The sequence below is a fragment of the Leuresthes tenuis genome, unplaced genomic scaffold (genome assembly GCF_036924035.1).
Source record: "Leuresthes tenuis unplaced genomic scaffold, fLeuTen1.0.hap1 SCAF_9, whole genome shotgun sequence".
NCBI lineage: Eukaryota > Metazoa > Chordata > Actinopteri > Atheriniformes > Atherinopsidae > Leuresthes > Leuresthes tenuis.
Window position 1 is genome coordinate 16702147 of NW_027325363.1, and position 23845 is coordinate 16725991.

General features: G+C 40.4%; 2 protein-coding genes across 3 annotated transcripts in view; one reads left to right on the forward strand and one right to left on the reverse strand.

Annotated features, from left to right (window-relative positions):
- p2ry2.1 (purinergic receptor P2Y2, tandem duplicate 1) overlaps positions 1-4742 on the forward strand; it is a 41208-nt gene extending 36466 nt beyond the window's left edge. The window contains exons 1-5 of one of the 2 annotated variants that reach the window (XM_072392576.1): positions 1133-1216; positions 2207-2557; positions 3645-3813; positions 3927-4272; positions 4357-4742. In XM_072392576.1, the coding sequence (XP_072248677.1) occupies positions 2224-2557; positions 3645-3813; positions 3927-4272; positions 4357-4551 (1044 nt within the window). In that variant the 5' untranslated portion in view covers positions 1133-1216; positions 2207-2223 and the 3' untranslated portion in view covers positions 4552-4742. Of the gene's footprint in view, positions 1-1132; positions 1217-2206; positions 2558-3644; positions 3814-3926; positions 4273-4356 lie in introns of those variants that run through there. The other variant, XM_072392575.1, reaches the window with a different exon arrangement.
- Positions 4743-8530: 3788 nt separating this feature from the next.
- On the reverse strand, positions 8531-23413 carry relt (RELT TNF receptor). Its single transcript, XM_072391740.1, has 11 exons — positions 23146-23413; positions 21536-21610; positions 21361-21453; positions 20075-20259; positions 19665-19717; positions 19316-19570; positions 13918-13998; positions 13393-13465; positions 10554-10940; positions 9806-9916; positions 8531-9398 (listed from the first exon to the last, which is right to left on the reverse strand). Exons 2-11 carry the CDS (start codon positions 21575-21577, stop codon positions 9395-9397), a joined length of 1284 nt encoding a protein of 427 aa, XP_072247841.1. The 5' UTR covers positions 21578-21610; positions 23146-23413; the 3' UTR covers positions 8531-9394.
- Between the last annotated feature and the right edge of the window lie 432 nt (positions 23414-23845).

Genomic DNA, 23845 nt, shown 5'->3' on the forward strand with positions numbered 1-23845 from the left:
ATTTGGAGACACAAAAGAAGAGGGAGCTCTGCTATTGCAGCTTGGTGTTAGTAACGGCTCTTTTCTGTCAGAAAATTCTGTTATTAGATCCTCTCAGAGATTTACAGGTGTGAAGCACAGGTGGGATTTCTTTTTGTGAGTTGACAAGCGAAAACAGGTGGCAGGTTTTTCATTCTTTAAGAGGGGAATATTGCAACAACAAAAAAAGGGTTCCTTTTCATGTCAAACCTTATTATCAAGAGTGGCAATGCCTTTGCAGTGAGAGCGCAGGAGATGGCCTGCTCGGTGTCGAATTTTTAAAATCCTCTCTGGAACAATTGTTATTTCAAAAGGCTGTATTAAGGTGATGGTTTAGTTATGCATTAATACAGTTACTGTCGATGGGTTTTTGGAATAATTTTCCCGTTAAGAGTCTACAACCAAGGCAAGGTTCAGGTGTTCTTTTATTGTTTTTTGTCTATCTATTGATGGCAAGTTTCCTTCAAATTTAACCAGCCAAATCTCATGAAATCAAGTGGAAAGGAGCGTGGAGGCTTTGAAAAAAGAATAAACCTTTAGCGTTCAGCACAGAATCAAATAGCTTTCAATGGCAAAAGTCCTTGAATTTAACAGACCCTATTTTTTCCTACACTTTTATCATTTTAAGAAATGTGTTCGTTTAGTTGTCCAACCGCAAAAAAACAACAAACGGTTTTAAGTGGCAACAAAGTTGTCTTAGGCGCTGTCCGTTTGACTGTGGGATGATAAAGTCTAAGCCTGAGGGTCCAGCTGTGCAGGCTTAGGCTTGTCAGACTCAAACACACCTCTACATGTTCAAGTATCTCACACATTTCCATACAGCTATGAACAACACGGTGGGGATACATTGCACAGGAGTGTCAGCGTGTCAACACTTAAACAGCGTGAGTAACGTCGTGTAATTGCCGGTATGATAGATCTTTGTGTTCAGCTTGTTTAACAGAAAAGTACTTACTAAATTCCTGCGAAATAGTCAGATGTGTTGAGTTTACTATGGCATGCACACAGCAGTCAGAAGAATTTGGGAGGCAGCAACACGGGCTGCTCCGTTTACCGTCTGTTTTCTGTTAAAGTTAGGTAAAAAGGGAGAGCAAAGCCTTCAGAGTCAGCATGTTCTTGAGGAAACTGAGCACAAGAGAAGATTTCTTTGGTCGAAAAGAGAAGGAAAAATAGAGCTTCATCTTCATCTGAGAAGCTAGTGAGTCCAACGTTTGCTCTCTAATTTGCATGTTGGATTTTTAAAAGAGTTGTTTCTGTGTTAATGCATGACTGGTTTGAACTTGTATTTGTCTGCTAAACTGACAGAGGCCGAGTGAGGCAATGCTTCACTGGAGGCTACTGTGTATGCTGATGAGTGAAGAAGAGCTTGAAAGCTGTCCTAAAACAAAGTATGGTTTGAGTTAAGAAGCTATTCGTCTGTTTTTCCCTCCCACGGCTTTGAGGTTTTTAGAAAACTGTGCCACGAAAAGTGCAAGGAGATGGGTTGTTTTTCTGCATGAGAACACACAGTTGACAGTTTGTAAAAGCTCGCTTTCATACTGCTCTGCATGACTCTCAGCTCTCCAACAACAGGCACAGCATTATGTATTTCAGCGGTATCAAGAAGTTTAGATGTGTCGCCAGGAACAATGTTAGATGTCGCACACATGCACAGTGCACATATTTGTTTGTAACGATGAAACGCACATTTTGCGGTTCTCAAATGTTTACTCACACACTCATCCATGTATTTATCTTGAAAAAGAAAAGATTTTTGAGTGTATAATTCGCATTATACTCTAATAAGAGAGGCACTGTAAGTATCTCCTTCTCTTCGTCTCTCACGATTCTTCTCTCATTTTTTTAACCACTCACCCAGCAAGAAAAGGACAATTTAGGGAAGTCAGTATTGAAATGATTTACAAATCCACAATGACGTTTAATATGGGCTGGCTCAAGCTGGACTCTGTAAATCTGATTGTGAGTCACAATAGAACAGTCAGCTGGACCGTGCTGCTGAGGCATGCCAAGGTGAGTGACTCAGAGGATCCTAACACACTTTCTGTGCTGAGGGCACTCTGCAATGAAACAATTTCCTGTCTACTGTCTCCTTTTGTATGTGTGATTGCTTCATTTCTGTGTGGAACACTGAAAGGTTCAAACGCATGATAACCATAACTCATTTCCTTTGTATATTTTTTTCCTTCAGGTGTTGTCACAATCAAGATGGAAGCCTCAGACATCAACAAGACTGACCCCGATAACTCCACCACCTTCTGTGAATTTAATGAAGATTTTAAATTTATTCTCCTTCCTGTCAGCTACGCCCTGGTCTTTTTGATTGGCCTGGCTTTGAATGCCACAGCGCTGTATGTGATTTTGTTCCGAACAAAGCGCTGGAAGCCCTCCACCATCTATATGTTCAACCTGACGATGTGTGACACACTCTACATCCTCACGCTGCCCTTCCTCATCTTCTATTACGCCGATGAGAACGACTGGCCCTTCAGTGAACCGTTGTGCAAGCTCATACGCTTCCTCTTTTATGCCAACTTATATGGTACTGTACTGGCAAGCCACACACCCATAAAATACAATACATCACCTGGATTTGACTTAAGGTGCAGCTACGGCACATTATACTCTATAATATGAAACAAAACATCAGTGAGGAACTTATCATTTCGGATAGTAAAATAATGAATATTAAACATTGAAAGAGCATTATATTGGATAACTAAGCTATACAAAGGTTTATTGGTCAAATGCTTTTGTTAATTCATAACCCACTCTCCATAAAACTTTGGACACTTCTTGCTTCAGACAAGATTTCTGCTGCTCTACCATTCCTTTCCTTTGTGATATTTTCATTTCTCAAAGCCCAAATGTTGTTTGACACTGTATTGCCCTGTAAAGAAGCTCCAAAATCCGTACATATTATTACTGGAAAAAAAAAGGCTGAATGGTCCCTCTCCTCCTTAGCCCTAAGGAAACAACATCCTTAATTCCCATCTTAAATCACATGTTAGAGGTTTTACCTTCCATTTGTTGATGCTTGTGGATTCTCTGAATTGTGGAATGGTATTAAATGCACTGTACTTATATGGTGCTTTTCTAGTCTAGCTGACCACTGTTTTACTCTACAAGCCACATGATACACACACTGCACATATTAGTCTATTCATTGCTTTTTTTCCTCTATCACCCACGTTCACACAGCAGTAGGCAGTGTGGGGTTCAGTGTCTCAAACACAGGGGAAGCTGGGGGTCAAACTGACGCCCTTCCGATTGGCAGACGACTGATCTACCTCCTGAGCTACAGCGGCCCCAGCATCATTAGCATCATTACCAACAATATGGATCAAATCCCCAAATATCTTACCATTTTAGATTGAGAAATGTCACTGCTTAATTATTAATTACTAATTACCTTCATGGGGTAGTAATCTTCACCTCTGAAGGACTCACTAAGAGACTTGTTTAAAACTGCTGTGAGTTATTTTTGTGTGAGATGTTCTCAACAGTCGACTACAGTCGGCATTACACAACCTTTGATTGTTGTGATAAGAGGTCTTCCTTAAATGGCAGGAGATTATTAATACTCATGACAATCTAAATAGACCAGTGATAAAGATTTATCCATCTAGGTTCCATTCTGTTCCTGTGCTGTATCAGTCTGCATCGGTTTGTTGGCATCTGTTATCCGGTCCGCTCCCTCAACTGGGTCAGTGCTCGTCAGGCCAGGCTGGTGTCTGTGGCAGTGTGGGCCTGTGTTTTGTTCTGCCAGGCTCCTGTCCTCTACTTTTCCAGAACAAGGTGATTGGCTCAAGAAAATACACATTGTCTCACATGTGCCTCGGAGCCAAACCAGGCAGCATCGTGTAAAAAAATCTAAACAGAATTTTTTTTCCTGTCAACTCCTCTGCCAGGGACGTGAATACTGAGCGAATCTGCTATGACACCACCAGCCCAGAGCTTTTTGATGACTTCCTGCTGTACAGCTCAGTCGTGTCAGTGCTCATGTTCGCCTTGCCCTTCATGGTGGTCATGGTGTGCTACGGCCTCATGGTGCGGAAGCTTCTAGAGCCCGGCTGGGGGTCCGACAGGGGAGCTGAGTGCGAGAGGGGTGCCATGACGACCCAGCGGTCGAAGCAGAAGTCAGTAAAGATGATAATTATTGTGCTGGCTGCTTTCATGCTGTGCTTCCTCCCCTTCCACCTCACCAGGAGTCTTTACTACTCTTTTAGATACCTGAGGCAGGTCAATCCGAAGCAGGTACGGAGCAATATGTTTTTCCTAATCAGTCTGTTACAGTGACTTTTAAAAGCTCAGTGTATGATATTCTTATGTGTTCACCAGATCAGTTGCAGTTTGCTGGAGGCCTCCAGTGTGGCTTATAAGGTGACACGGCCTTTGGCCAGTGCCAACAGCTGTGTGGACCCCATCCTTTACTTCCTGGCAGGGCAAGATGTTCGCAGTAACCTCACCAAGAAGAGCAAACTGTTCTCACCAAAACCAACAAGTGTGAATCGATACTTGACGACAAAACTGTGACCCAAAAGCTGAAACTATCGTGGTTAAAATGCAAACATTTCTGGGACAAGTAATGTATTTATTGCCTGTCTCCTCTTGTAGATGAGACTCCCATGAATTGGACGATAGGTCTCAATCTTCTGGACTTTATCTCTTTGAAGAAGGATGTGTTTTTCATTCAAGAGAATATAGCTCTTAACATATTAAGTGTTATTTTTTTTCTTTCAACATGCTGCACATCCATAGCTTTCATTTGGTAATTTCACTGAGATCAAGCTAAAAAGTTATACTTTAGAGTTGTGTTTTTTTGAAGAACTCTACTGACTAAAAGAGATGATGAACATTGCATTCTTTATGTAAAACAATCTTGAAAGGGAAATATTATAGAGAAATCCTTTTTTTCTGTGCTCGAGAGCCTATATTTGGGTGTCTGAAGTCACGACCAACACAGAAAAAAAAAAATAACGCTGGCATCCGCATATTGGAAATTGTGTCAACCGGTGACCTGTTCAGGCTTGCTGGTGAAACTTATGCACTGTACAAGGTTATGTTTAGGAAGCCGTAATGGTGAATTGTCAGTGGTGGCATTTACCAGCCAGCAGCTGTGTTCTGCTGTGGATGTTTTCACAACTTGGGCCAGTTCAACACATGACTTGCAACAAGACTGTACCTAAAAGATTGATCTGTATCCCATCCAGTGAGTCATTCCTCATTCCTAAAATGATCCACTTGAATAGAGGTGTAAATCAATTAAAGAAAAAGGAGTTATTGTCGTGTTTCTGAGTGTTATTTTTCCCAAAGCATGTCAATGGCATGTTATTTAGACCTCAAGTCATGTGTCAACTTGTGAAAAAAATTGCCTAATATGTCTTCTTTAATTTGATTCACAGACAGTACATCACAACACAGTCGTTTATAATTGTTATTTGCCAGTGATTTTATTAAAAAGCTACTGCACCTGATTATTTAAGTATTTTTGTGTGGGGTGAAATCAGGAGGTTGGGGAGACCAAGCACAGGTCTGAGCTGAGCTGAGCTCCTCCAAGGCATTTTGTAAAGATTAAAGTAAAAGAAAATATGCATCGGCAGAAAAAAAATCCTTTCTTTTGCTGATAACCAGACTGCGTTTTGTTTGCTATACCTCATAGTCGGTACAGAGCAGAGACATCTCTCATTGATGTATTGTCTGTAGAGGCAGGCAGTTCTCTTTTCAAGTAGTTTGGTTTGTTACAAATACCAGAGGTGTATTTACGATACTTTCTTTAAATAAAAAGTTCATTCTTAGTATCAAATTTTCTTTTTTCTTTTTTACATTGTACTGTCCAGCATCGTAACAATCAGAATAATAATCTGAACATTGTGTTATGCTAAACATATTTGCTTTGCCAAGGGAGGCTTTATGAATATAAAGCTCCCATTGATACCCAAGTACTGCTTATTTAAGATACTTGTTTGACATTTGTTAAAATATTTAGACAAAATAATGCCGAACATTGGGGGCAAGGGAAGAGGGTGAGCAAAGAAAAAGAAAGGGAAACAAGACAGAGATACAAAGAAATTATATGACAAAAACAAGACAAAACCGGACAACTAGCTGCTACATCTGTAGAAAGACGAAAGAGAAAACATCCTACGGCCTCTGTGGGGTAACCAGGTGAAGAGTCATCAGGAACAACTGCAGGTGGACAAACAGAGAAAGAAAGAAAAAAACACAAGCAGCAACAATACCAACAGCAAGTACATGGAACATAACTGTGGATACTGATGGTCTGAAACCACAAGACGACACTGTAACTGCATGATGAGCCTGTTACTGATTGAATGAATGTATGAGCGTGTGCATGAACATGCAAAATATATGTTACAGGTTTTGCATGAATTGTGCTCAGTCATAGGTTTATGTCAAAATGTAAGTTTCTGCTTTTGTATGTTTGTATAGGCCACATATTAGAAAGAAGAAGGATATTTCCGTGTACCTGTTTCAGCGACCATGTTGCATTTTAAGAGCCATTTTTACTGTTGTAGTGGCTTACATGCTTCCCTTACCGATTTCCTTTAATGTGACTTATCCAAAGCATCAACACAAGAATACATCTCCATAGCAGTTGCACAGCAAAAACAGTAAGCTTTGAAAGTGTTAACTGTGATTTGTAGAAAAGTGCTGCTGAACCACTCAATCTCACTTGTCTCGTCCATCCTTGATTCATGAAACCATTTAAAAGTAACCACTAGGGGGTGATAGCGCTTAAGAGGACACGATAAAGAGTCTCAAATCCATTTTTTTTACATTTTGCAGCTCTCTAGGGTTCCTTCCATACACTGATTGCACACAGCTATGTTCCACACACTTCCACACAATGATTAGATTGCCGTGAATTGGTTACAATTAGATTATAATAACTTGGACATGAAAAGGACTGTATTTATTAAGACTTGTCATGAACTGGGATGGCTTTTGTTGTGAATTGGCTCTACATAAATATAACACAATTAAACTGAAGAGCAATAAGAAGCAGCAACAACATGGTGTTTAAAATACATCTCATCTTTATTTTAAGGGTAAAAACATCATACAGAAAAATGTAAAATGATATAAATAAATGCTACAAATCTGATGAGATGAAGGTTCTTCATACTTCCTACCAACAACACTCCAGTTTTTAAACATTTAATGACAACTTCACCGTAGTAGTGAAACCAGATTAAATGAAAATATGTAACTGCATGCCATTTCAGTCAATAAATATCCTGTCCTTTTGTTGTTCTGTACATATTCCTCTTTACAATATGATAGGAAAATAAGAGTGGTTAAAAAACCTCTAGGAATACACGAGTACATGCTTTAGAACCCACGAGGATGTAAACTGAAGCCAGCTGAGCTGCTTTACTTTGAGGCAATTTGGACCACTAATGCTTTGCAGCCTCTGGTTGGTTTGTCTAATTAACTTCAGACGATAAAAGTGGGCCTGTATTTCGTGATTTCTTACAGTTATGGGGCTTGTATAACTGGAGTCTGGCAATGTGTGGCGTATGTGTTTGTTTGGGTCGGTAATTAGATTGGAAAACTGGAAAGGAAAAAAAACACTGACTTGTTCAACCCAGGGTTTTTAATCCAGAGGTTGGATTAAAAACATTGTTCCTGTGAATTTCAAACAGCAATTCAGTTTATATACCATGAAGAATGTGTCTCACTGGTGCAGTGCAGTTGTCTATCCCATTACAGGGGAGCTACTGTATCGTCTCACACTAACTGTGTTTCAAAACTATAAAATCAAAGCATGATGCGTTTTCCTTTACCCCACCCATATTTACATATGTACATTTATTTACATGTTTTGTTCTACAAAAGTGTGTTCTCTCTACATCTGTTCTTTTTTCACCTCAGGTCCCAAATGATAGCTGCAGCCTATCATGAGCCACTGGGCTGCAGCATCATTAAAAATGCTGTGATGTGGAGCTGCTTAACAACAAAAGTCAGCCCCTGATTCCTCTACGTCAACCTAGTCAGAGAGCTTAAGGGTAACAAAAGTTATTAATGCTGACTGTGAGTAGGTGCACACTGCAGATGGAAATGTAAGACGTCTCAAGGGTTTAAAGGAAATGTGCTGCATTCTGAACCCTGAGCACCGTTTCCCCCTTTTTAGGGATCAAGAATATTAATAGGAACAGAGATGCTTGAATTTAGTAAGAAGGGCTGCGATATCGTCCGAGAACGTCCACATCAAAGTGAAAGCGTTTGCTGCTGACGAGCCCCACAAGTAATTCTGTGTCGATTAGAACTTTATGGATGAGATATCCCACGGAGATAGATAGCTGTGACATGTAACAGAGATATTTAACATTTCAGAAATCTTGCACAGACTACTTTTAGAGCACCGAAACATGCTAAAGTTGGATAGTTTTTCTTTAACTGGAAGCAATCACTCCTGTCTGTACAGTGCAGCTTGCAGACCGTTTGGACTATGATGACCACTGAAGAAGAATGCCCTGCACGAGCTGCAGAGTGGATCTGATGTTATGATTAGAAATTATTTAGTTGACCTTGCATCAGTATACACGAAAGCATGGCAGGAAGACTGCAAGAAGAAGCACAACCCGACATGACAATGTCACCTTGGATTACTTTGCAGCTGTTTCACAGTTGCTGTTTATAGTATTCTTGCTGAACACTGGGCTGATTCCAATCAATTCTGTCCTTTTTCAGGGCTCAGGGTCAGACTTCTCCTTTTGAATAATCAAACTCAGTGCATGCAGTGAGATTCTGTTCAGACTACATTCAACATCTTAAAGGTCTGAAACGGCAGCTCACCTGCAGTTTTTGTGTGAGCAGAAGTGAAGAAGAAGCCTTATTGGCCAAGGACATACACACTCTTATTTCATGTGGCGTTCAGTTGCAGAGAATTGAATGAAAGGTGCTACCATATTAATGAGAGTTTCATGTTTTTCCATCAGTGATATGATGCCCTCTAGGGTGCATACTGGAAGGGCAACTGGTGCAATTTGATCAGTAACTTTTAGTGATTTTATATCTGTCTTTAGGTGCCAGTTAGTGATAGCTGTTCATCACAAAGCTTTAAAGGATGTCTGTCCCTGCAGGGATCCAAAAGGCTTTTCAAAGCCATTTCTTTGTGGATCCGGACAGTAAAGCAGCAATTTTGCCTTTTTTTTTGTTTGATGTCATAATAAATACAGTTACGTTCCTCTTATCACTTAACTACAAACAACTTCTTCCAGCAGGAGGAGGATGGCTTTTTCTCTGAGTCGGCCACTTAAAAACACCCTCCCTCCCAGCAGTCAAGTTGTCATCAGATGATGAGGTCATCTTCTGCGAGGTAGTATCATTGTAACTTCGGCTCTGTATCTCTTCACCTGAAAAAACAAAAAGTGAATGAGTGACAGGCATTGATATAATTAATTCATGAAGCAAAGACATCTCACATCTCATTTTTCCTCATTCTGACTCACGTTGAAACATTTTTCCACTGAAAAGGATTTCTCTCAACTAAAGGACAAGAAGAAACAAGTGATTTCTAACAACGGTGGTTGTCATAATGCTGACTCAGCTTCAAAGAGTTTGAACATATTCACATCTGGCCAGCAGCAAACAGAGGAAGCCCATTTCCCAGATTGTCTTAGAGACACTCCTCTGAGCTGAGCATACTGTGTATAACTGACTTTGTAAAACAAACTTGTAACACAACTAACTGCCCTAAAACTATCCAGTTCAGGTTACAACAAGAGAAAAGACAAGCAACTCGATTGACAGAAGACTGTACCTTCTGAAGCCAGATGGTTTCCCACCAAACAGGGAGTTCCTCTGCTCCTGAGATGATGCCTTGGTTTCCAAGGTGATAGGTTTGTACTCAGGGATATGGGCGACTTGAAATCTGCAAATTGAATAGAAGGTAAAACCGAGTTGTAACCATGATTACTATCAGATAATCACTGTTTTATGGCTGCCAGTGTAACACACACTCACACAGAAATGTGCAGACTTTCTGTCTGAGAGTGTGTTTGGAGTACATACCGTAATATGATTCATCAAAAAACCTGTGCTGTTTGCACACACTGCAAATCTGATGGTGCAATATTTAAAACTGACGCTTTCCAAAATGACAAAAGAAATAACTACCATCAGAAAAGGCCATTAAAGTGTGTGTTTGAAGAATGAAAATAGACATTGTGTAACTAATTGTAATACAATATGCATCTATAACTAAAGCTGATATTACCAACTAAACTACATATCAACCTCCCCTTGACCAAGAAAGCTTTAAATCTTTTATATTGTTTGATTGCTTGGTAATTAATTCTTCAACAATAAAACATATTTAAATATAAATATATATATTTCACATATGTGTGTGTACATATACATATATAGATATATGGATATATATATATGTTTATTAATGCAGAACCTTTTATTTGCAAAGTAAATTGTACATGGATCACTTAGAAATGCAGAGACAGAGTTGAAGTAAGAAGTGGCATAAAATAGGAGTGCCCAAATAGTAGACTCACCTCCCTACAGACAACACCGTGAGCTCTCCCTCCTTCTTCTCCTTCACTTCAGTCCCATCCACTTTGTCCTGTACAGTTTTTGGCACAACAGCAGCTTGAGTACGATCTGTGTCTACGCACCCTCCCCCCAGCAAGGGGATGTTCTGCTGGTCGGTAGGTGTGTCCAAGGAGGGCAGAATGAGGCTTGGTGGGGGCTTCAGTGGATCTTTAAGAGAGTCCAGAGGAGGAATGAGAATAGGGGGCCATTTTTTTTGGGCACAACGAGAGCAGCGGTAGCCGTGTCTTGGGGCCCGGCCAGAAAGACCGGAGATGGTGTGGAGGTGGGACTGGTGGGGGCAAAGCTTGGGCAGCGCACGAAACGTAGACAAAGGAGCGAGCATCGGGAACCTGGGGGAGAGAAGAGCAGGAGATGATAAAAGTCTTTAGTATATCTCTTATTTGGTTTAGTCCAATACTAAAAACATTAACTTAGTGAACACAAAGATATTCATGAAGCACATATCCTTTATCCCCTCGGTTTAAAAAGACAACTGCACTCACTCCAGATGCATAGTTGTTCTTATCATTTCATGTTATTGTAATATTTGCTTGATATATGCTTGCAGGAGGTGTTCCATACACATGTAGAAGATCAGGTTTTTATAGAGAGAGGCATTCAATGTATGCACTATGCTAATCAACTCTACATTTTAATGAGAAATTAGCGGATACGCACATCTCAACAGAGATCCCAGCACACAGTGATTAACTCTCTCAGACTCGCAAAGTAACAACGGGGTACCACCCACATTAGAGATAACCTGTTACATTACAAACAGTCTGTGCTGCTAAATGAGAAAGCATGATGGCAAGAGTATAAAGCTCCAAACAGTGTCCCCAGCCACAGCCTGCATTTAGTTTAAGTGAGTAAGTGTATAATATTTTGCTGACTGAAATCTGAGACTCTCTCTGTTAAGGTCTTTAGTTTGTGTCTCTTCATTGTTCTATTGTGCAGAAAAATGCAGAGCAAAAGAGATGAATGCAGCTGTGTCTCTGCTCAACTAGCTGGTAGGTGACCTGTGGGGGCCTCAGTTAACCCCATGCAGAACCTCATTACACACACACATCTGAAAGGTTTCCAGAACGGTTTGTGGGTATAGCGTGTGTGTGTTTGTCGGAATGTTCTCCAATCTAAAGGTCACATATCTCTGTGGACCCACTGTGCAACCAGGCATCACCACAGGTCCCTGAGAACTCCCACTATTGTACGCCTAGCATGCAAACTGATATGAACTGGATCCTGTTACCATCACATGATAATGTGATAAGAAAAACTTCTGTCAGAGCTAGGTCAGTGCTCAAAAAAAGAATAAAGGGCAGTTTAAAGATGACAAATGATGAGATGTAAAACAACCTCGTTTCAAAAAAAGAAAAAAGAAAAGAAAATCAAGCAATCATTTGCTATCATTTAAACCTCATACTTAGCTGAAAATATATGTAAAATGATGAGATTTCAAACGCTAACATTTAGAAATGTCATAAATGTGTAAAGTTTCATATTGAGGTCAGCAACATCGTCCAAAATCAGTTGGCACAAGGCAACGAAAGATTGAAAGAGTTGCATAGTATTAAAAAAGAAAGGAACTCATTCATAGAAGACAGCAACACAATATGTGTGTGATGAGAGCGCCTCTAAGAGCCCGACGTTTTTAGAAAAAAGACTTCTTTATAGCTCTGAAAAACTGTGTGGGCCAATATTCAAACAACTCAAGTGTAGCACTGCTTAATGGGAAACTGCAAATTACTGAATTCTTATCAGTACATTATACTAAAAGATTCAGAGAATGCAGAGGGAAAATGCTGAGAGCATATACTGAATGACAGCAATCTTCAGGCCCTCAGGCAGCAGTGCATTAAATGTCAGAAAAAGGCCAACTTGGATCTTGTTTATGTATGAGGTTTTTTTTATCTAGATACACAACTTTTTAACTTTCATTTATGGATGCAGCAACAAGCTGTGTTCACCAAAAATGGTTAAGAAGTATTCCTCAGCCCATGTATGTCCATTTCAGAATTAGGCCCGTTTTCAAAAAAGACTGAGGAGTGGTGGAAGAGGTTTTCGGAAAAAGGTTTTCGCAAATCTAGCATTCTGGATGTATTTACATTTGACACAGTGTCCCGTATTCTTTTTGGGAAATGGGAACGTAATATAGACCTCTAAGTAAAAATCACAGCAGAGTAGACCACGTGTAGACTGTGGTGTAAAACAACATGTTATTGGTCTTGTCAGATTAAATTCTGACTACTTGAGCAATTTTAATACGGCAGTTTACAAACCAAATTCCAACCGCAACTACACATGATCAAGTAAATTGTGTGACTTCAACCTTTCTGACAGCCATCTAGCTTAACCACAGACTGGCTGTTAAAGCCTCACGACTAGACAGCTGCGACGAGAGACACTCGCTTCAGACCTGTGGGAGTGAGTCAACACTAAGCATCAAACTGCTTCTGCCCTCAGGAAAGGTGGCCAGTAGCGTCCAAAGTGTGGAATATACTTTGGTTTTATCAAACAGGGACAAAAACACAACTTCAGCTGTTGTTGGGTGCAAGGTGTAAAATAATTTTTACAACGACAACAAAGGGAGAATAACAGCAGAGTAGTAAAGTTTTTCCAGTCTTTTCCTGCCTGTTCATCCTGTCACACACAAAATCAATTGTGTGTTTAAGAGCCTGTCTCTTTACTCTCCGCTGTTTTTTGTACTTCCCTAGCCTCCTTGTTAACTGAGACCTCAAGCAGTGTGACTAAGCAAAAGCATATCATCATTCATGGGTGTGTACTGTGTGTGTGGTCACATACTTGATGGATGAGCCTTTGCTCATCTGTTTGCTCTCGTACTCGAGCAGCAGTTCCTCCAGTGCAGCAGCATTTTCTGAAATACACACAAGACTCAGTTATAACACAGGCTTACGATGAATAGACATTACAATAGTGAAACTCTTCCTAAAAACTACACCAGACCACAACTGAAGTTGATACACGTATGAATTATTTGCGACGTGGGAGAAAGTACGAGAGCACCGAACACATTTGTCCTGCTTGTTTTGTGATACATCAACAGCAATTTGAAACAAGTCATCGCGACCTGTACTTTGAGCAAAGCTGAACATTTTCTCATGATTTCATTGTTTTCCTGTTGTTATCATGAGTTTAACAGCAACTATCCATCTAATAGTCAAAAAAGAGGTGCTGCGTGAGCCACAACAGAGACATGTCTGTTGCTGTGTGATGACATATTGCAGTTTTCTCCTCCAAAGCTGTGACAGATGAAATGACTCTGACCACATCAGCTCACATGTGACATCACTGATGGTAGGAGCTTACCTTTCTTCTCAGTTATGAGGCGAACCAGAACACTGATGGTGTCTTCATTCAGGTCATCAGATATGTACGGACAACTGTTACCTACACAAAGGGGAGAAAAAGACAGGAAAAAGAATATCAGCTGAAGGTGCCCACACTGTTTCTACCTTTCCTTTATACTACTTTTGGTGTATAAGACTAAGTCTAAACCATGAAGAAATCATACTTTCCGTTTAAAATAATAAATGAACATTAATAAAGCTTGTTAAGGAAAAGCTAAAATATGCCAACAAGTAAACACAAGTTGCGCATATATTATATCTACTAATATTTGAATAATGTCCATTTTAAAAGGATGCAACACAAGCAAAATTCACATGATGCACGTCACTGCTGGCACAATGTGATGTGTGTCGATGGACGGATAAGGATGGACGTGCATGACTGAACAGCAAATAATAGATATGCCTCTATGGCAACCCCTCACCATCCCATAATAGTGTGGCACAGTAAGGCAGCAGAGAGGAAAGGGATGGGTTGGGGTGGGGGGGTTGAGGCAGAACAGACTCACTCAGCAATTATGCTCCATTCAACACTGCTGAAGCACACAGAGCTCATTGCGTGTGTGTGTGTGTGTGTGTGTGTAGAGTTCACTGTGGTGTGAGCTACCAGACCCCAATAGCAGGTGACACTGTGTCTATACAGAGCCAAATGTGAGTGTATAAATGCAAGCGGGGCTATGTGTGTGCGTGTGTGAGTATTATTTCTGTCTCTGTTGCATCAGCAGCATCAGGCCGTTGTTAGGCCGTAACAAAAGCTCCGTCTCCACACTGACTGTTGCTATGTAAAGATAATGGCATTGGTTTCACAGAGTGGCACTCATTCTCTCCTATTCATCCCTTCAATAATGTTTTGGACGCATTAAGGCACAAGTTTCAGTTTGAGTATCAGTTTGCTTAGTTTGACATTTAGGATTTAGAATTTTATTTAAAAAAAAAACAATTTATGCTGACACCCTTTTTCACTGTAAATGCTGCAATCCTGCTCACAAATGTGAAACCTCTGCACTTTTAGCTGTGCCATCATGCCTGAGCAGCCTCATAAGAACAGCATTACAGACATGACTTCAGCTCAAAGCCCCACATTTGCCCTTTATGTGTTCCTCCATCGACTTTGCTGTCACTGTGCTCTCCGATGAGGCAAACTTTTCACTGTCAGTAGCTTTGGATAGACGGAGCCAGCACTGCACAGTTTGACTTTAGCCTTGCAGAGCAAAGCTTAGCTTGCTGCAATTCATCCCCAAGGGTGTTCCCCCTGAGTGGAGATGATAAGAAAAGTGCTGGGGTTAGACGTTCCTCTGACCTTAGCCCACTCAGGGGTATAGTAGGCTGAGAGGCAGTGTACTGTAGCAAAAGATAACATCTAGAGTGGAAAAGAGAGAGATACAGGTTTTCCTATGACACACTGACAGTCTCCTCCTGCTATCTAAACATTGCTCTATTCTTATTTCGCCAGTTGAAGTTTGGTGCCTCCTAAGTTTCTCTGTGTCTGTGTTCTTCATCTTACTCTGCACTCTTCTCCATCCCATCTGCCCCTTCAGTATGGCAAAATGTACTGCAATGTACTTAAAAACAGTGATAAGATCTTCTTCAATGACTGCACCCATACTCATTTAACTAGGGATAGAATTGTGCTTTCAGCGTGTTCAATGTAATTAAAAGACTTATGAAAGCCGTCTCTAGTTTGTTTGCTTTTTTTATCGATGTCAGTTCAAGTATATGTTCTCTGCTCTGCAGTCGCTGTGTAAATGGAAAACTGCAACAAAACCAGTTTTTAAATAATAAATTCAGCTACCAAATAGAAATATATTTCTGTTCAGTGAGAGTTGGACAATGTCAACTTTGTCACTATCAAACTTTCACTGAGACATCGGCATCAAACTTTTCAATTTAGGGGATTTTGTGTTTCGTGCTTCAACAGTAAGGCACCTCTCTACTTCGCAGAGAAGGAGGTAGAAGAAGAAAGCCTAAGAACTGAGGCTACAAAATAATCCAGAGAGTCGGAGAAGAATGAAACAGAAGACACAAACAATGAGATGGGGACCTGATTGAATTATTGATCTTGCTGGGAAAGGAGAGATGGAGAGATCGTGTCATGTTCAGATGAGAAGGGAGGGGGATGAGAGAGTCAAGAAATTGGATCAATGGAGAGTAGAAGGAGGGGATAAATGAGCTGTAGGGAGATAGTGGCTGAGGGAGCGTCCCTTGAAGTACAAGAACTCAAGAACTTAAATGTCACAACAAAATGTTCAGAGAAAAGGAGGCCAAAGCAACACTAAGAAGAAAAAATAGACATCGCTAATTAGTGAATTATTGAAATCCTCATTTAAACCACATCCTCTGGCTTTAGTTCATGCTTGCCTCCACTACATCCACTGTATAGGCTTAATTATATGTGCTGTCAAAGCTTGGAGACAGTCAGAAAGCTTCTCCTTAGTTTACACACAAGAAGATGTAACGATAAATTGAACAGAGCATCATTAGCTAATTTATCTCTTCAGTAATGTGAGCAAAGCAAAAGCCAAGAGCAATAGAGTTTCAGCTTTCCACGTCTCAAGTACAGTTAATGTAACATAATCTGAACTTAAAAGATAGGCAGAGATAGGGAGAAAGAGGTTGGGATAATCTTGCAAAGTGACAAGTTTCCCAGCAAAACAGCTCACTGGATGTAATATTTTCAGACATGGGGGGAACCAAAGTAAAAAGCCAGCTTTGTGTTTTTCTGAGTTTTGTGGTTGAAACCCAAATATATCCCCTCATGCACAGATAGAAAGGGATTTTTCTATAATATGTCCCCTTGTAAAATCTAAACAGTGCATGAGTCATCAGGATGTTGTGTGATTGATACACACAAAAGTGCAAAAGTCTCTCCTTACTTTGTATGTTGCTTTTAAGGAGCCAAGCGTTCTTGTAATCTTTTAAAGTGGTTTTGGGCAAAGGTTCTCAAGGTTTCCTGAAGGTCTTTTAAAGTATTTCTTTGGCTGCTTTTTCACTCAATTTTAGACCAGAACTTTTAACACATTTTAACACATTTGGCAGGCATAAAATAAAATGTTTGCACCAATAAGGTGAATTCCAAAGAACTATTCATACTTCATATCTGCCTGCTGTGCAGTGTTTCCTTGAAAGATTTTGAAACAAGTGGAGGGCTAAAGAAGAATCCGGCCTAAAGAACTATCTACAGCAGATTAAACAGTATCTGAAAGTGATGCCTTCAAGGAATAGGAACAATTCCAGCAAAGACCTGATACTGTTCACTGAAGCATCATCAGAAATGGTCAAGAAGCCATTCTTAAGGAAAGGGAGAAAAGGCTGAGGTATGCTAAATGACACAAGAAGTGGACTGAAAATCAGTGGCAACAGGTCTTATGGAGGGATGAATCCTCCCCTGAGCCCAAACCTGAACATTACTGAAGCAGTGTGGAATCATCTTGACAGAGAACGAAACAAAAGGCAGCCAACATCCAAAGAAGAGCTTTGGGATGTCCTTCAAGAAGCCTGGAGAACTATTCCTGAAGACTACTTAAAGAAATGACAAGAAAGCTAGTCTAAGAGGGTTCAGGCTGCAAATATTGACTTTCAAGCTTGTTAGAATTGTACAATCTCTGTATTTTGCTTGACACACTGTATTTCAATTTATGATTTCACATGTTTTCACAAACTGTATTTCATGTTTTTCCCGGCAATATCTAAAGAACAGTGGGATGGCTCAAGACTTGTACACCGTTGTAACTATATGACAGACAACAAAAGGTATTTTTAATGGGCAGTTTTCCACAGTGTCGAAAGAACTGTTGTTTTTCAGTGATGAGCAACATCTTTTAAATATAAGAGAGTGACCATAAAGGATCATCTGATGTTCGATTCTATGTAAAAAACACGCCAAATGAATTTTTTCAACTGTACTGACGGAGTGTGGACTCTACCCAAAGCAACATCTGTCGTGCAGAAACATAAACAGCTTTTTGACGTGGAACGAGCTGCTGATCTGTTGAGCTCGCAGCTGTCCCTCCTGAAGCGAGTCGGTACAGAGAGCGTCATGGCACAGCTTTCCTGTGAGCTTTGCACCATCAGGTGAGTGAAGGGAAACCCAGCTTAGCCTTTAAATCTGTTTATACTCGGGCAGTAAACTACAGTAACCGTGAGCTACATATGTTGTCCTACTACCACAGTGAAGTGATGTTGATATGGACAGACTGGCTGGATAAAGTGTGCAGGAGCAAAGTGTATTACCTGGTTAAGTAGCTTACTGCAGAGCGAGGCGTATACTAAATGTCTCTGTGTGTCAGCAACACCACAGTACAATAACTGTTCATCTTCAGCGTGATTTACTAAACTTTAACTTTGTCATGTGGTCTCTCCGTCAACGATATCTAAGCCGTGTCTACTTCTTACATGATCTAAGTTTGCTATGTGGTTGCATCATAAACTTTTATTGTTGTGTTAGATTAGATAAGACCTCTCTGACACACATTTGTAAATGACTCAAAGCATCTTACATGACAATCCTCACGTCGCTGTGGGTCCTGACCCACACGGATGCTCTGATGAATGTCAGCGCGTCCCATGTGCTTTAAGAGTTTTATGTGGTGGAACTGGGACTATCAGCATAATGGAAAGTTGGGTGTATTTCGCCACATTGCGTACACAGCAGTGAGGGTTTATACAGACAGGGGGGGAGGAAACATCTGTTGTGTGCTCAGCCAACATGATCAACTAGACATTATGACTTAATGTAAGCTGTAACCTTATATGAACAAGTTTTAAAATAATAGAAAAATGGCTTCTCTATCTATGAGGAGTAATACTCCTGCATTCTACACCTGTACACTGTTAAAAAGGAGACAGTTCAAACAATAAAGAATAGGTGTGATCATTGAATGTTTGTTTTACAGCTCGCTCCCCTGAGGCTGCTTGTTTTTTTCCAATCTTTCTCCCTCTCTTTAAACTTCTTTCTTTGCTTACCTAGGTCAGTATTTCTCTGACATCAGTGGCCAAATGAGTTGATAGGAATGCTTCCCCCCCCTCTTCAAAAAAGAGAGTTACTGGAATAACACAGCACACATTACATGTAATGACTCCTGTCTGGTTTAAGTTCAAAACAGCTGAGAAAAGAGCCTCAAATAAGACTTGTGTGTAATAACTTCACGCACCAGCAGGAATTGAGGCTGCATACAAAAACACAGGCCTTTGGAGCTTGGTTTGGCTTTGCCCTCACTCCCCAGAGTCACATTGAGTACATGTTTGTGAGTTTGTTTTGAATTATTATGGGTGAAAATTCAGTCATCACTCTCTCTCTCTCTGCCACTTTCTTCCTTCAAGGATTGAAATTGTACAAATTTCTTCTCCATTTGTCCTACCTTCTTTCTGGGGTGTGACAGCCTCTTCATCTCCTCCCTCCTTCTCAGCAGTACAGTTGTACCCCTTCTTCTTCAGGATGTTGCAGATGAGGATGCCCAAAAGGCCCATCACGCAGAAGACGGGCACCAGAGCGAACACGGCGTATTCTGCCGTCTTCTCCTCTGCGCTGCGTACCACCGTGCTGTTGGCAGGTCCTCCTGCTCCACCAGACGGACCTTTCTCCACTGTGCGGATTGTTCTGACATGCACATTTGCTGAGAGAGGGGAGAGGAAAGGAACAAAAAAGATTAGAGGGACGTGGTCTTATCCACATAAAGAGGAAATGAAGAGATGTAGAGGCACGCTTACTTTTCACACAGGGACTGTGGGTGGAAACTTGCCCTGGAGTAGTGGCACCAAACCTGCAAATGGACAAGGCAGAATAGAAAAAGGCATAATTAAAGAGATGGATAGATTGAAAAAACATGAAGGACTATGAATGAATCAGTGGTTTTAGTCTGTGGCATGCTGTGTCCAATGGAGCCTCGCTCTGCCCATTGTGGTAAATGACATGCTGCATTGGTTCGTGTGTGAGTGTAAATGGGTTTTCTTGTTTTCTACAAAGCGAAAATAACAGGACTGCATTTAGCACAACAGTTTGGGAGTTGTGATGTGGAAGCAAAGCCCTTTAAATTGGAGGTCTACGGTTAGATTGAAGTATGGGTGGATTAACAATCAAGAAGGTAAGACCACCAAAGAGGCAGACCAGCAATTCTTACCCACGCAGACAATCCCCACAAATAGCATCTGAACTAGTGGTGCCAGAGGTCGCAACTTTTCTGTCGAGGACCTTGCAGGAGGTGTGCGGACGGCAGAGTTCAGCATCCAGTGTATCTGAAAAGCTTCCCAGTGGGCACAGCTGACATTGCACATCATCTGCTGGACTCTGGACCTGCCCACAAGCCTGAGAAGAAAGAAAATCCCTCTAAACTCAAAGACAGAGGACTGTAAAAGGACAAAACGATGCAAGCTCTCCGGTAATAAATGTTTAGATTAGGTAATCATCTGTCTTATCTTCTTTATACTTTCAAATAATCGGGTTCATAGACTGTTCAACAGTAATTACAAGTATCATAGTAATGAGTAAATGTACCAGACCTCAGAGAGTAAGTGTGTTCTTTAATTACAGCACACAACCTAAACAAAAGTGGTTACAAAATAATGGCATACAACTCTGCTCTTATTTGTGAATGTATAGAGCAATTATTTTATTTGTGTTGACTTTGGTGCCAAAAATTCAGTTATGAAGTAAGGAAGTAGTTGAAAAAATCATTCTAAAATAAACACTTTGGCTACATTCACATTACCAAGCTGAATTGGTTAAAATCTAATTTTCTTTTGTTACTGTGACATATAAAAAATTTTTCAAGGCTGCACGGACAAAGAAATTTGACAATTCGGATTTTCTAAACTGGATTTGTGAGACCTCGGTGTGCGGTTCTGTTCTGGATGCACTTGGAGATGCAACATGTTTGGGGACGGATTCTATATGAACGTTTTTCCCGTTAATGTGCAACACCAACGCTAGCAATAGCTGCTAAAACAGCAAAGGCTTGTCGTCTAGCTTTTCGTGTCCATCTCAATCTTTTCCAGTATAGCAGGATAAGTGTTTGCTTTCTTTTCGGAATTGCTTGGGTGTTTCAGTCTAATCTCGCCAAATGGTCTCACAAATATCATTTTCATTGAGTGCACAGGCGTGCCATTTCAGTGTTCACATGAAAATCAGTGAGAACACTTGCAGTTACGATGGTGAAACGTCAAAGCTGAATATATTTGAATCATAACTGAATAACATGGCTGGTAATGTCAACGTAGCCTTTTTTTATTTTGCTGTCTGTAGTTGATCGACAAAAACATGCCATGCAGTTCTCCTGTTCTCATTTAGGGTCTAAAAACTTTGAATGTAGCCGATATCATCACAAGTCATTTGCACACTCCTTATTGTAAGTGCTACACAACACAGAGTAAAGAGATATAATCCTTTTCTTTCTGTTTGCTGTCTCACCTTGGATGGCTCCTGGCCTGCAGGGCATTGCAGACACTCACACCCTTCCCCCCACCGACACTGCACCGCTGCAGTCCCACCACAGCCAAACACCTGGGAGACACACATGCTGCAGTCAGTGACGGTGCAACCACATATTCAAACAGGCGTACACACATGTGATCTATATATTTACCGCAAGAAGGACAAGAGCCGAGCAGCAAAGGTGGTTCCTCATCTTCTTCAATGTATTCTTCTATGTACATATGATCTGCAGGAGACACACAGTGGAAAAAGGCTTTAATCATATTTGAAAACAAAAACACAACGAGGTTGCGTACGTCAAATGATTTAGAAAAAACCCCAAAACTTTCAGAGTCCAGTCAGATATGAAAACACAAGACACATTACAGCGCAACTCTCAGTCACAGAACATGAGCATGCACAATCACACAAAAGCCACACAAGTTCATGTGGCAAAAGAAGACCTGAGTCATTTTTGTGTCTTATTAAGAGTGCAGTGACTCTGGTAACAGGGAGGTAAGGAGCAGTTGTAAAAGCTGTAAATAACATTTAACGTGATTCAGAATCTTTTTATGTACAGCTGTGAATGGACCTGGGATTTTCTGGGGCTTTATTTGGACATCTCACATACACATTTTACATAGTGATTCATTCTGCAAGACGGTCATTTGGCAAAAAAAAATTCTGACTTTCTGAACACTTGACATTACAAGGAATAAAAAGGAAATTTGAAGGAATAAAGCAATCAAAACTAGGACATGTTCAAACTTTCTGACACAAACTACGGTTATCATCTTTAAAGTAAGCTGAAGTAGGAAAATCTTTGACAAAAACGCATTTGAAATACTTTTTAATGCAATAATGTACCTAATTACACGTTCCTATGCACTTACAGTGGAAAATTAAAGGCGTTCATCATGGTCTTTTCACTGAAGTTCCCACCTGATGTCACCTATTGAACTCTTGTCATCACCAACTTTTTTATGTTTCACCTGCATTTACAGCATCCTGAGACACTGGTTTACGTCCAAATTTAAGTTTTCAGGGTAACGACACATGCCAATATGTCTAAGATACAACTTCACTTTAAAAGTACAGCAGAGAAGTCAGCCTTATGGACAGTCTCCAGGCATGCAGCACAAGCTCCAGTAATTCTATTTGTTTAACAGGTCTTTCAATGTAACCCACTGATTGCATCCAGGAACATATCAAAGAAATCAGCGTACATCCATGATGGACTGTACAGAAGCCTATAAAAAATGTCATGTTATCACAGTTTGTCAGGCTGCTATTCAATGCTGTAATTTCAAAACAATTTATTGTCCCATGACTCTAATCATTTACCAACTGACAAGATACAAAAAAAAAAAAAAAGTATGTGGGCCTATGTGGCTACAATTACAGGATTGTAAATCCACCCAACACTAGTATTATCAGGGGAGACCTCAGCCTGCCACCATACAGCAGGTAGTTAGTGGTGAAGATTCTACTTTAAAAAGATAAACACGAATGACATAAAAGTCAACTTATCACTCTACATTTTGTACGATGAAATCTGAGTATGAAAACATCCCGTTTGGGTAACAGCTGACACAGCAGAGTATGCCAGGGATAATTTTTTCTTTTCTAGCTGTACTTTTCTCACATTAGGAAAAAATTAGGGGTTAGCCCCAAACAGACTGAACTACTGATGTAAAAAAAAGGAAATAAAAAAAGGAGAAACAATGACTGAAAAAGGATGCAAAATGATCAGAGAGGACAAAGACTGAGTTGCATACTTACCCCAGACTTGCAGCTGACGGACACAGTTGCCGTGGCAACTCAGCAAGGATGCTTTACCGCTACAAATGCTGAATCAGGATTAAATTCTTATTTGCTGTAACCTTCTTGCAGCTGTCTAAGAATAACACAAACGCCTGATTAAACACTGTCCTTTTCACCAATGTGAAAATGAAGATTTTTAAATCTAAGTCGATCTATAATAGAGATCCAACACTTCAGTACAACTAAAAGAAAAAGTTATAGAAGTGAGGGGAAATTCAGTTACACACGTCTGCGTAGCTGAATGGAAAACTCAGAGTACCTGGCAATGTCTTATACTGTCACTCTAACCACAGACACACCCCCGACGCTCTCAGGACATGCCCCTTCTGCCACAGCTAAAACTGTTAGTGTGAGTGTGTGTGCCCATTGTGAATGTGCATGGGTGAGGCTGCTTTAATGATGCTCTTCACCTTTGAGCAAGTAGAAAAACATGACACTTTACTATTAGTTAGCAGGTAAATCAACACTTCTCCATTTCATTCTATTCACTCTGCTGCTATGTGTTTGCAAAGCACACACAAATGTCAGCACAAGCTCATACACTTATACGTCTTATCCCAGGTGCACACGTGCAGTGATTGCTTCACAAGTTTCTGCACAAATTTCCTTCACCCATTAATTGTTAATGTACAGAGAGTATCTAAAACATCTGGGATGC